Source organism: Microcebus murinus, chromosome 13 (assembly GCF_040939455.1).
Source record: "Microcebus murinus isolate Inina chromosome 13, M.murinus_Inina_mat1.0, whole genome shotgun sequence".
NCBI classification, from domain to species: Eukaryota; Metazoa; Chordata; class Mammalia; order Primates; family Cheirogaleidae; genus Microcebus; species Microcebus murinus.
In genome coordinates this window covers 20,602,207-20,614,720 of record NC_134116.1, presented here as the reverse complement: position 1 = coordinate 20,614,720, position 12,514 = coordinate 20,602,207, and the positions used below count along the sequence as shown (strand labels likewise).

Below are 12,514 nucleotides of genomic sequence, written 5' to 3'. Positions count from 1 at the left end.
AGACTAAAAGTAAAAGGGTGGAGATCAGTATACCAGGCAAGTGGAAGCGAAAAGAAGGCTGGTGTGGCAGTTCTAATTTCAGACGATTTAGTTTTTAAACCAACAAAAGTAGTGAAAGACAAAGAGGGTCATTATATAATGGTGAAGGGCACACCTCAACAAGAAGGGGTAACAATTTTAAATATATATTCACCCAACTTAGGTGCACCCAGTTTCATAAAGCAAACCTTACTGGATCTAAGCAAATGGATTAATAGCAATTCCATAATCACTGGAGATTTCAACACCCCACTGATGGCACAAGACAGATCCTCCAAACAAAAAATTAATAAATAAATAATGAACTTAAACAAAACCCTGGAACAATTGGGTCTCACTAACATCTACAGGACATTCTTCCAAAATCCACTGAATATACGTTCTTCTCATCAGCTCACGGGACATTCTCTAAGATTGACCATATCCTAGGACACAAAGTAAACCTCAAGAAATTTAAAAAAATAGAAATCATACCATGTACCTACTCAGAACACAGTGGAATTAAAGTAGAAATCAACCCTAACAGAAACTCACATTTCTACACAAAAACATGAAAATTAAACAACCTCCTACTAAATGATTACTTCATAAATGAAGAAATCAAGATGGAAATAAAAAAATTCTATGAAGAAAATGATAATGGAGAGACAAGTTATCAACTCCTCTGGGACACAGCTAACGCAGTTCTGAGAGGAAAGTTTATCTCCATAAATGCCTATAACCAAAAGACAAAAAGATCACAAATAGACAATCTAACGAAACGACTCAAAGAGCTGGAAAAAGAAGAAGAGACCAACCCGAAACCCAGCAGAAGAAGTGAAATCAACAAGATCAAATCAGAACTAAACAAAATTGAAAACAGGGAAGCTATTCAGGAGATTAATAAAACAAAAAGTTGGTTCTTTGAAAAAATAAACAAAATTGACACACCATTGCCTAAGCTAACAAAAAGCAGAAAAATATCTAATAAGCTCTACCAGGAACAAAAAAGGAGATATCACAACTGATCCCAAAGAGATACAAGATATAATTTATGAATACTACAAAAATCTTTATGCACACAAACTGGAAAATGTGGAGGAAATGGACAAATTTCTAGAAACACACAGCCTCCCTAGGCTCAACCAGTAAGAAATAGATTCCCTGAACAGAAAATCTCAACAGCTGAAATTGAAACAGCAATTAAAAATCTCCCTAAAAAGAAAAGTCCCGGTCCAGATGGCTTCACACCCGAATTTTACCACACTTACAAAGAAAAACTAGTACCTATCTTGCAGAAACTATTCCACAACATCGAGAAGAACGGAAACCTCCCTGATACCTTTTATGAAGCGAATATTACTCTGATACCAAAACCAGGAAAGGATGCAACAAAAAAAGAAAACTACAGACCAATATCCCTAATGAATATAGATGCAAAAATTTTCAACAAAATCTTAGCTAACCGAATCCAGACGCTTATCAAAAAAATAATCCATCACGACCAAGTGGGCTTCATCCCGGGGATGCAGGGATGGTTCAACATACATAAATCTATAAATGCAATTCACCACATAAACAGAAGCAAAAACAAAGACCACAGGATTCTTTCAATAGATGCAGAAAAAGCTTTTGACAAAATTCAACACCCTTTCATGATACGAACCTTAAGAAAATAGGCATAGAAGGGACATACCTAAAAATGATACAAGCCATATATGACAGACCCATAGCCAACATCATACTGAATGGGGAAAAATTGAAATCATTCCCACTTAGACCTGGAACAAGACAAGGCTGCCCACTATCTCCACTTCTGTTCAATATAGTGCTGGAAGTCTTGGCTACAGCAATCAGACAGAAAAATGGAATTAAAGGTATCCACATAGGGGCAGAGGGGATCAAACTTTCACTGTTTGCTGATGATATGTATTATATTTAGAAAACCTCAAAGATTCAACCAAGAAACTCCTGGAACTGATCAATGAATTTAGTAAAGTCTCAGGATACAAAATCAATACACAGAAATCACAGGCATTCATATACGCCAACAACAATCAGATTGAGAACCAAATCAAAGACTCAATCCCTTCACAATAGCAACAAAGAAATTAAAGTACCTAGGAATATACTTAACCAAAGAGGTAAAAGACCTCTACAGGGAGAACTATGAAACACTGAGGAAGGAAATAGCAGAGGATGTAAACAGATGGAAATCCATACCATGCTTGTGGATCGGCAGACTCAACATCATCAAAATGTCTATACTACCCAAACTGATCTACAGATTCAATGCAATACCTATTAAAATCCCATCAGCATTCTTCACAGATATAGAAAAAATAATTTCATGCTTCGTATGGAACCAAAGAAGACCCCGAATATCAAAAGCAATTCTAGGCAACAAAAACAAAATGGGAGGCATTAATATGCCAGATATCAAACTATACAACAAAAGCTGTAGGAATTAAATCAATCTGGTATTGGCACAAAAATAAGAATATTGACCAGTGGAACAGATGTGAGAATCCTGATATAAAACCATCCTCATATAGCCATCTAATCTTTGACAAAGCAGACAAAAACATACGCTGGGGAAAAGAATCCCTTTTTAATAAATGGTGCTGGGAAAACTGGATAGCCACCAGTAGAAGGCTAAAACAGGACCCACACCTTTCATCTCTCACAAAAATCAACTCACGCTGGATAACAGACTTAAACCTAAGGTATGAAACTATTAGAATTCTAGAGGAAGAAGTTGGAAACACTCTCCTAGACATTGGCCTGGGCAAAGAGTTTATGAAGAAGTCCCCAAAGGCAATCACAGCAGCAACAAAAATAAATAAATGGGACATGATCAAACTAAAAAGCTTCTGCACAGCCAAAGAAATAGTCATGAAAGTAAACAGACAACCTACAGAATGGGAGAAAATTTTTGCATCCTATGCATCCAATAAGGGACTGATAACTAGAATATACTTAGAACTCAGCAAGAAAAATCAGCAAGAAAAAATCAAATAACCCTATTAAAAAGTGGGCAAAGGACTTGAACAGAAACTTTTCTAAAGAAGACTGAAGAATGGCCAACAAACATATAAAAAAATGCTCAACATCTCTAATCATCAGGGAAATGCAAATCAAAAACACAATGAGATATCACTTAACCCCAGTGAGAATGGCCTTTATCAAAAAGTCTCCGAACAATAAATGCTGGCCGAGAGAGAGGAACACTCCTACACTGCTGGTGGGACTGCAAACTAGTTCAACCTCTGTGGAAAGCAATATGGAGATACCTTAAAGCGATACAATTGAATCTGCCATTTGATCCAGCAATCCCATTACGGGGCATCAACCCAAAAGATCCAAAGACACTCTACAAAAAAGACACCTGCACTTGAATGTTTATAGCAGCACAATTCATAATTGCAAGGCTGTGGAAACAACCCAAGTGTCCATCAATCCAAGAATGGATTAATAAAATGTGGTATATGTATACCATGGAGTACTACTCAGCTCTAAGAAACAATGGTGATATAGCACATCTTATATTTTCCTGGTTAGAGCTGGAACCCATGCTATTAAGTGAAGTTTCCCAAGAATGGAAAAACAAGCACCACATATACTCACCAGCAAATTGGTATTAACTGTACAGCACCTAAGTGGTCGCATAGGTACTACAGTAATAGGGTATTGAGCAGGGGGGAGGGTATATGCATATATAATGAGTGAGATGTGCACCATCTGGGGGATGGTCATGCTGGAGACTCAGACTTGTGAGGAGAAGCGGGGAAATGGGTATTTATTGAAACCTTAAAATCTGTACCCCCATAATATGCTGAAATAAAAAAAAAAGGAGTGAAAGACCAAAAAAATATTCTATAGCTTTTAAAAATAGCACAACAAATCTACAAGTTATATTCTATTTTGATCAACCAGATATAGTGATTCTTAATAAAATAATGATTACCTTTCCTTAAAAAGGTATGGGTTAAATATTTTTAAGTGACTTATTTCAGAAATGCTTTACTTTCATTTTTCATTGCTCTTCAGTAAATATACTGACTAGATTTTCTCCGTACCTTCACTCTTCCCCCAGTTTCAAATGTTCTAAACACAGTTCCAGAATGTAAGCTGTTACTCCCCTAATATTTTTTTCACTTCTACCTTTACTTAGTACTTATAGGTCCTCTATATGGCCTAGGTACTGTTTTAGGTTTTATATCAAGAGAGAAGGCATCTGAGTAGATGACTGAGCTGAGACTTTAACATAAACATTGAACTAGCATTAAATCACTCTGTGGAATGAACCTTACAAACAGAATGAACAATTAGTAAGTACAAATGTCATTAGGCAGCATTCTGACATATCAATGAAGAATATTTTTAGTCCCAATTCACTTAAATCATTATTGCTAGAAATAATCTTCATATTGTGGCTAATAGAATCCCCATATTATACTCCTCATACTAAGAAATCAGTATTCTTCGTTCTCCTTTTATCACTGTAAACTTTGTAACCTATTCCTTTAAGAAGAGGTACAGGTATATAATTAGACCGCAGAGTTCAGTTTTCATGAGCTTCTCAATATAGGGGCAAGTTTTCTCCTCATATCAAAGTAGAGCATACTATGATCATAACATTTCAAAAAATGTAAAAACTCCAGCCTTTTGTAAAACATAAATAGGGATTACAAAAATGAGATTTTAAATAAAGCAAAAGTTATATATGAAAAGTCATTGAGAAAAAACAAAAAGTCATTGAGATTAGTCATTTTAGTATTTACTATAATAATTAGTCATCTGAAAATATTAGATACTCCTATAAAATAGCCAGAATAACTTGCATAAATAAGGTACTCAGACATATAACAATTCAATCTTCTTACACATTTATTAATTTAAAAAATTTTAATTTTAACTTGGTAAGCAAAAAGGAATATATGTAACATGTTATGAAGCATAAATAACAAAATGAATAATTGCTATAAAAAAACCATATAACACAAATTATCCTTGTCAGCAGATGATATGATCTTGTATTTATAAAAGCCTAAAAATGCCACCAAAAATAGAACTGATAAGTTCAGTAAAGTTGTAGGATACAAAAATCAACATAAAAACTCAGCAGCATTTCTACATGCCAACAGAGAATAATCTGAAAAGGAAACCAAGAAAATAATACAATTTATAATAGTCACAAATACAACAAAATATCCAGGAATAAATTTAGCCAAAGAAGTAAAAGATCTCAACAATTCAAATTATAAAACATTGATGAAAGAAATTGAAGAGGGCACCAAAAAACAGAAAGGTATTTCATGTTCATGGACTGGAAGAATCAATACTGCTAAAACATTCATATTACCCAAAGCATCTGTGGATTCGATGGAATCTCTATCAAAATGTCAATGACATACTTCACAGAAATAGAAAAAATAGTCCTAAAATTTATATAGAACCACAGAAGACCCAGAATAGCCAAAGTCATACTGAGCAAAAAGAACAAAACTGGATGAATCACACTACCTGACTTCAAATTATATTACAAAAATAGAATAACCAAATCAGCATGTTACTGTCATAAAAACAGACACACAGACCAATGGAACAGAATAGAAAACTCAGAAATAAATCCACACCTTTACAGTAAAGTCATTTTCAAAAAGGTGCCAAGAACACATATTGGAGAAAGGACAGTCTCTTCAACAAATGGTGCTGGGAAAACTGGATACCCACATGCAGAAGATGAAACTAGACCCCTAACTCTTGCCATATACAAAAATCAAATCAATCAAATTGGTACTTTTCCTTAAAGTTTATTTTCCCTAATACTTTATGGCTACCTTAGGTTTCACTTGTTAAATATCTGCCTTGTGTATAATTTTCTCCCTTTTTATATCTACTCTTCTAATATGTTTAAGTTTAATATACTCACTTAATATGATTACAACAGATAGGGTTGGCTTAACTGACACTACTTGACATTTTTTTACTATCACATTTCAGTAATTTTCCTATATTTTTATTATCATTTTGGTTTTATATTCCGCCTCTCTCCTGATAGTACACTTTCAAATTATTTAAATCAGATAATTTGCTCACTGAAAGCAATGAAATAGTTTTAAAGGGATTTTATAATTCATTTATTTTACTAAAAAAACTATATTTTGTTCAAATTATTCCAAAGTAATGAGGCCGAGTCATCTAAATGACACAGTATACTCCCAACAGAATGTTGGCTCAATAATATGATTTTCTATGAGATTATGGGTTAAAAAAATTTAGAGATCATAAGCATAGTCTGAATAACTACCAACTTTCTCACACAACAGATACCAGAGGATTCTAACATGCTTTTCTCTAGTATATGTGCTGCCAAAATGAGCATGTAATATGCTTTCTCTAAATGTTTCTTCCTCATTTATTTCTCGCTTTCCCTCTCCTCCTCCTTCTAATGGTTTATTACAACTTATATGCTGTGTCAGATATTTAATATTTCTATGCTTCTTTGATTGAATCCTATGGATTCAAATGTAATTTGGTTTTCTAAGAGATTATATAGTATTGTGCTGAATGTCATAGATTACTTGCTATTACATGCAAATTAATGATTGGCACAAAATGCTAACAGAAGAGATTCAATATTGTTAATTAAGATAACCTAGGTAAAGATAATTTCTGAATCTCTTCAGGTTTCTTAGTCTTGGATATCATACTGATCCTTTTACAATAAAGTAGTTGGATCTTAATAAAAGATACAAGTCAGTTTGACTGAGTCCCTTATAAACCACTAAGTTAGTAAAACTAACAGAGTGAAATATAATATTGACACATATTCCATTGCAATATTTTACAGAGCAAACTCTATCCCTAACTCACTGAAGTATAGTTTCTATATCCTAGAGTTCAGTGGATTAATGAAGTACTTAGTGATTTTCCTGGGAACCACAATAGTAGGGTAAGAAATTTATAATGCTTTGAAAATTTCTTTTTCAGTTTGAAGAGGAGACATTCCTTGTTGTAACATTTATCGACAAGCTAAAGCCCAATGAATATAAAAATGAATAGAAGCTACTTTTTAATCTATACCTTGACTTTTCTTCATAGTAACAAGATAGTTCTTTAATACATTTATATTTCCACAACAAGCCACAACAGAATTATGAGCCACAACCTCAATTACAAAATAATCCTATTTTTCTGTTTTTCCTTAGTCAAGTTCTTACCAATTTCTGACTTCTCTTAGACGGTATCTTTGTCAGACTCAGCATCAAGCTTCTTTTTTTACACAATTTGCTATCACTAAGTGATATCTTCCTCCTTTGAAATTCCCTAGAAAGTGTCTATATAGTTTACCATTTAGAATATTAAACTTGGCAATCATCACTTTATTTATGACTTCATCCAAGGCCTAGTTCAATAATTCTTCCTTGAATAATCATTTTCTTTTAATATGTTCTCATCCAAACTTATATATACAATTTAAATTCCTTTACTGGCTGACCAAACTAAGTATATTCATATATTTTGGCAGAGCTTCAGTTGCCTAATTTATAAAGTTGGGACAATATTATGTACTTCAGTAGGGAGTTGCAAAAATCATCATCTATATTAATCCCCATGATAGTTTTTATAAACTTTGAAATGTTTATAATAATGTTGTAATAAATAATTATAATATAAAAATTATACATCTAAAGAAATTATATTTAGTGTATATACTCACATGTACTACAGAAATAAATGCTTCTGATTCATCACTTTCTTCTGTAATATAATTGAAAGCTCGCCAAAGTGCAACTCCAGCATCATCTGCTCCATCGACTTCATCATCTGTATTAAGAATGAACACAAAACCAATTCTGGGAAAAGAAGATGAATAAGGAATGTCACAGCTACCTCCTGAATCACAATAAACGACTATTTTTAAATATTATTAGACTACAACATCTAGATGGAGGAAATGTATTAGTAGATAGGGAAAAAGAGGAATATTTTAATATTATTACTTGAAAAGTTTGATATAATGCATATTCACCAAAATCCACATAGCTATTGGATTTCTGCAAGATGTCAAACTCTCTCTCTGGTGGTGACACTATCAAATGACCCTGTGCTTCTGGACAAAAAGGGTCAGTGTACTCTTAAGACAGGGAGATGGAGATGGATCCTTGCATAAGTGTCCAGAGTGATTAGATCATTCTCTCAGGAAGGTAACAGGGTAAATAAGATTATCACATAACTTTGATTAACAGAGTTTATCATAAAGGTATATAACACTTTATAACACACAGCTCTGTTGTGTTAGTCACTATGGCTGTTACTTTGAGCTCCACATTAATACTCTGTGTAACACAATATGAACAACATAGATTTCCTTCAGTTGACAGCCTAATGTTATAAATTGATAATTACCTAAGAGGAACTTTATGAAAATAAAAAAGTTCAGCCAGTTTAAAAAAATCCAAGGTATATTCTTGAGCAGGATCAATAAACAGAACCTAAAAGAAAGACATTACATAATCACTATTTTAACACTTTAGAATTTTCATGAAATTTGGCTTTAGTCTAATTTTTTTAACTAAATGTATGAAATTCAAGGTATAATTTAAGAAATTTAGTGATTACAAAGAATTTTGAGAAATATATATCACAAAGAATTTATGAAAGACTCTTAAGAACTACGTTTCCAAATAAAATTACACATGGAATTTAATAGCAGATTACTCATCTTGCTTTTGGAATCACAACATAAAGTATTTTTTTTTTAATTTTTTTTTTATTTTGGCATATTATGGGGGTACAGATTTTAAGGTTTCAATAAATGCCCATTTCCCCCCCTCCCCCCAAAAGTCTGAGTCTCCATCATGACCATCCCCCAGATGGTGCACATCTCACTATTAAAGTATTTTTTTACATGAAACAAAATACCTTATTCTAAATGTTCACTGGATTTTTTTGTGATAAATTTTTTAAAAAGGAAACAGAAATTGAATTTTGGCCAAAATAGCATTAACATAACTGCTTGCTCAAGTTTGTTTTAGCAAATAAGACACTCTCTTACTATGTGGGAAAAAAAAAAAAAGTCCTAGATGTTTTCTTCAGATTTCAAATTTCCAAAAAGCTTGTTTGGATATTTAATATTATATGTATAGATGACAAAATGGTATTTATGTATTTTTTCCCTGAAATGTACACTTTAATCATTAGTTTATAATATAGAATGAAGAAAAATTCTATCATAAATTCCTTTGAGAAATGTAAAATATAACAATATTGGTATTATAAAATGACATGAAGGCTGATTAATAAGAGGCAGATTATGTGACACTGCTAGTTTTTCATACCCTATCAGCCATGCCACTTCAAGCTTGTTGCATCAGGTAACTTTTTCCTTCCTTACAACTCAGATGCCTAGTCACCAACAGAAGGGTAATACAAAAAGAATGGTGATATATTTATAAGGGATATATAAATAATCAAAATACAGAACTCACCAAATTATGAAAATTACGCCTTATGGTTGGTATACTTCCAGGGAATACTGGTTTCAGAAGTTCCTGGCAACTTGTAGGCCATGTAACATACATACCATCATTTTCTAAGTCATTAATCCACTAGAAAAGAATTCATAAATCTAAGAAAACTATAATAATTCTCAAAGTTAGATTTTTCACTATATCCAATGGCAAGTAAAAATACACACAGGATTTTCTATATTTCTGATTAAATATAGAGGCCAGTTGAATATTCTCTAAATAAAGGTATTCATTATATGCAATAATTTTATACTTTTGTAGCCTTTTACATTAAGCCTCCCCTCAATTTCTTTTACTCATGTTTCTTTTTCATGTTACAAAATAAAACTGTATAAAAATTACTCTCCATAAACCATGTAAGAGAGATGAATATTAATCTTAATTATAAGAAGTAAATAAGGCTCTTTACCTCCCCTCTCAATTTAAAAGTTTGGACATAAGGAAAATAAAATGGCTTATAAAAGCTAAATTTAACAATCAATGCCTTAGATGCCTAGTTCTAATAAATTATAAAAACTGGAGAAAACATATAAACCACTGTTTAGAGGCACGTAGTTGGGGCAGCAACCCAAAAGCAACAAGTGAGCAGTTATAATCTTGGAAAGCAGGAGGCAATAGAGGCAAGCTCCACATTCACCCCAACTTCATCCCTGGGGCCATTTCCAAATTGCAGCCTGGAAGAACAATGTTCAAATAGAAAGTAAGAGTCATATTGAGCTTCGAAAGCAGAAGTCCAAGTAAGGGCTGCCAAAATGCTGGGATTAGAGGGTGAGGGGAGCTCAGGAGAGGAGGAAACCAGACAAATTTCCATACAAAGTCCTCTCATTAGCTCACTCATAACTGCACATACACATGACAACATGTCTCAAAAAATCTAAGAGGAAAGAGAAACTGAGAGGTTGAAGCCACATCTATAACATGGTACTGAGAAGACAGACCAGAGTTCAAGGTGGAATTCAAATACTAAACACTATGGACTTTCATTTGAGACCCAGTAGGGCAGGATCTGAGAAGACAAACACAAAATAGAACAGCCCTCATGAAGCCTAAAAACAAACCTCAATGGATACAAATGAGCACCTGGCACTCATGCTCCCAGAACAAACCTTAATCTCTGGCTCTACAGCTTTTCATCAATTTCTGGTTTTAATCAAACACTGCCATGCAAAAAGAAAAGGATAAAACATTGAAATAAGACAAAGATTAAAAAAAGACAATAAAAAGGGACTGAAAGATAACTCAGGCAAGGATTTTAAAAGAAATATGACTAACAGATTTTTTTAAAAGTATAAAAATAGATGAAAAGATGAAAAATTTTAACAGAGAACTAAAATCTATAAAAAAGAATCAAAGAGATATTTAAGAATTAAGACATAATATAACTAAGAACTATAAGAACTTATTCGATGGGTTTAATTACTAAACAGGGATGTCAGATCAATATAGCATACACTAACTAAAGTACAAAGAAAAAAATATTAGATAAACCAAAACAAAGTGCAAGAGAGATGAGGAACACAGGAAAAATGTTTAGCAAATATGTAACTAAAAGTCCAAGGAAAGGAGAAAAAGAATGGGACAAAATTATCTGAAGAAATTAGGAAGCTTCTATAGACAAGCATTTACTGTGGGCTGAACCAAGTCAGAGGCAGTGATTTTAGAGAAAAGTTGATAGAATTAAGAGACACACACAGAAAGATGAGTAAGAGGGAGAATCTTGGTTTCAGAAAGACTGTACCGAACACTGGCATAGGAGCTCCAAAAGAAGTAGGCTTTTCCAGGGAAGGGATGGAAGTAGAGGGAGTCAGTCAGTTTGGGATATATTTAAGATGTCTAAAAACACCTGAGTAAGGATAACAATGTAAAGTTGCAATAATTTCTATTTTAGTGGTAACCTATAATAATGAGGATCTGGGATTAGCTTGTTTCCTCTATAATTTGTTCTATTAGTGCAGAGGTAGATGGAAGAATTTTGGCTTCTCTGGATAAAGTCAATCATAGTCTATCTTGTTTATGTTTCTGAGGTAATTCTTGCTGAGCATGTGAAAGTAATGGGAACAAGTTCTTTGGATCCTCACAGTATGTTAGGAATCCCTTGTTCATGGGAAATCTCTGTAGAATCAGTCGGCAGTGTCTATATTAATTAACAGGTCTTCTATGGGGGTTCCAGGCTAGAAGGAAAAAAGGCATCAAGTACAGAATGTGAGTATCCGATCCCCTTGGTGGTCAGTCATATTTCTCATTTTAAGAGAGAAACTGGCCTTAAGCTTTATGTATCAGTTCTCTTTGAGCTTGATTAATGATGGGAAGCAGTAATCCACACTTTGGTGTGGATCAAAATAAACTAGGGTGTTTATTCAAAATGCAGATTCTTTGGCCCTGCTTCAGAACTACTAAATCAGAATCTGGGAACAGGCCCTGGGAATCCCCATTTGCCCTAGGTGATTCTTATCACAGAAACTAGTTAGAAAACTATAGCAATGACCTAATGATAGGATGGATATTGGGTAAACTGATTGAGGTGCTATCCTCATCTACTGTGGAGGATAAAAACAACACTGGAAATCACTTTGAATAGGTCCAGAGGGACTGAACTGTCCATTTCTTTGGTCTCAAGTGAATATACAAAAGCAGTAACAATAACTGGAAGAGTGGCCTCATAAACTTGCATGCAGAACTGACACTGATATTCTCGTAATTTACTTCCATTAGTCATAACCCTGGCTACCATATCTATTGAGTTACTAAGACACTGAATAAAAGGAATAGAAATATCATATATAAATTAAAACTCATAAGATGATCTCCTTAATGTCCATGGAGCCATATAGGTCAAGAAAAAATTAATGCAAAATGGATCATGGTGTGGAGGATGACTCTCTCTGTGACAGAAGCAAAGAACTTACAAGATTTATCTTCACTTTTTTTTTCTTTTCCTTAGAGAGTGACATCAACTA

General features: G+C 33.5%; 1 protein-coding gene across 4 annotated transcripts in view; it reads right to left on the bottom strand.

The window, feature by feature from the left end:
• The window catches only part of UGGT2 (UDP-glucose glycoprotein glucosyltransferase 2), a 206,599-nt gene that overhangs the window by 107,994 nt on the left and 86,091 nt on the right, over window positions 1-12,514 (bottom strand). For all 4 annotated transcript variants that reach the window (XR_012922423.1, XM_012769727.2, XM_012769731.3 and 1 more), the window contains 3 exons: window positions 9,516-9,635; window positions 8,434-8,519; window positions 7,745-7,880 (listed from right to left, as the gene is read on the bottom strand). Coding sequence is in view for 3 of the 4 variants with exons in the window: in XM_012769727.2 (XP_012625181.1) it covers window positions 7,745-7,880; window positions 8,434-8,519; window positions 9,516-9,635 (342 nt within the window). In the remaining variant the exon portion in view is untranslated. The remainder of the gene's footprint in view (window positions 1-7,744; window positions 7,881-8,433; window positions 8,520-9,515; window positions 9,636-12,514) is intronic.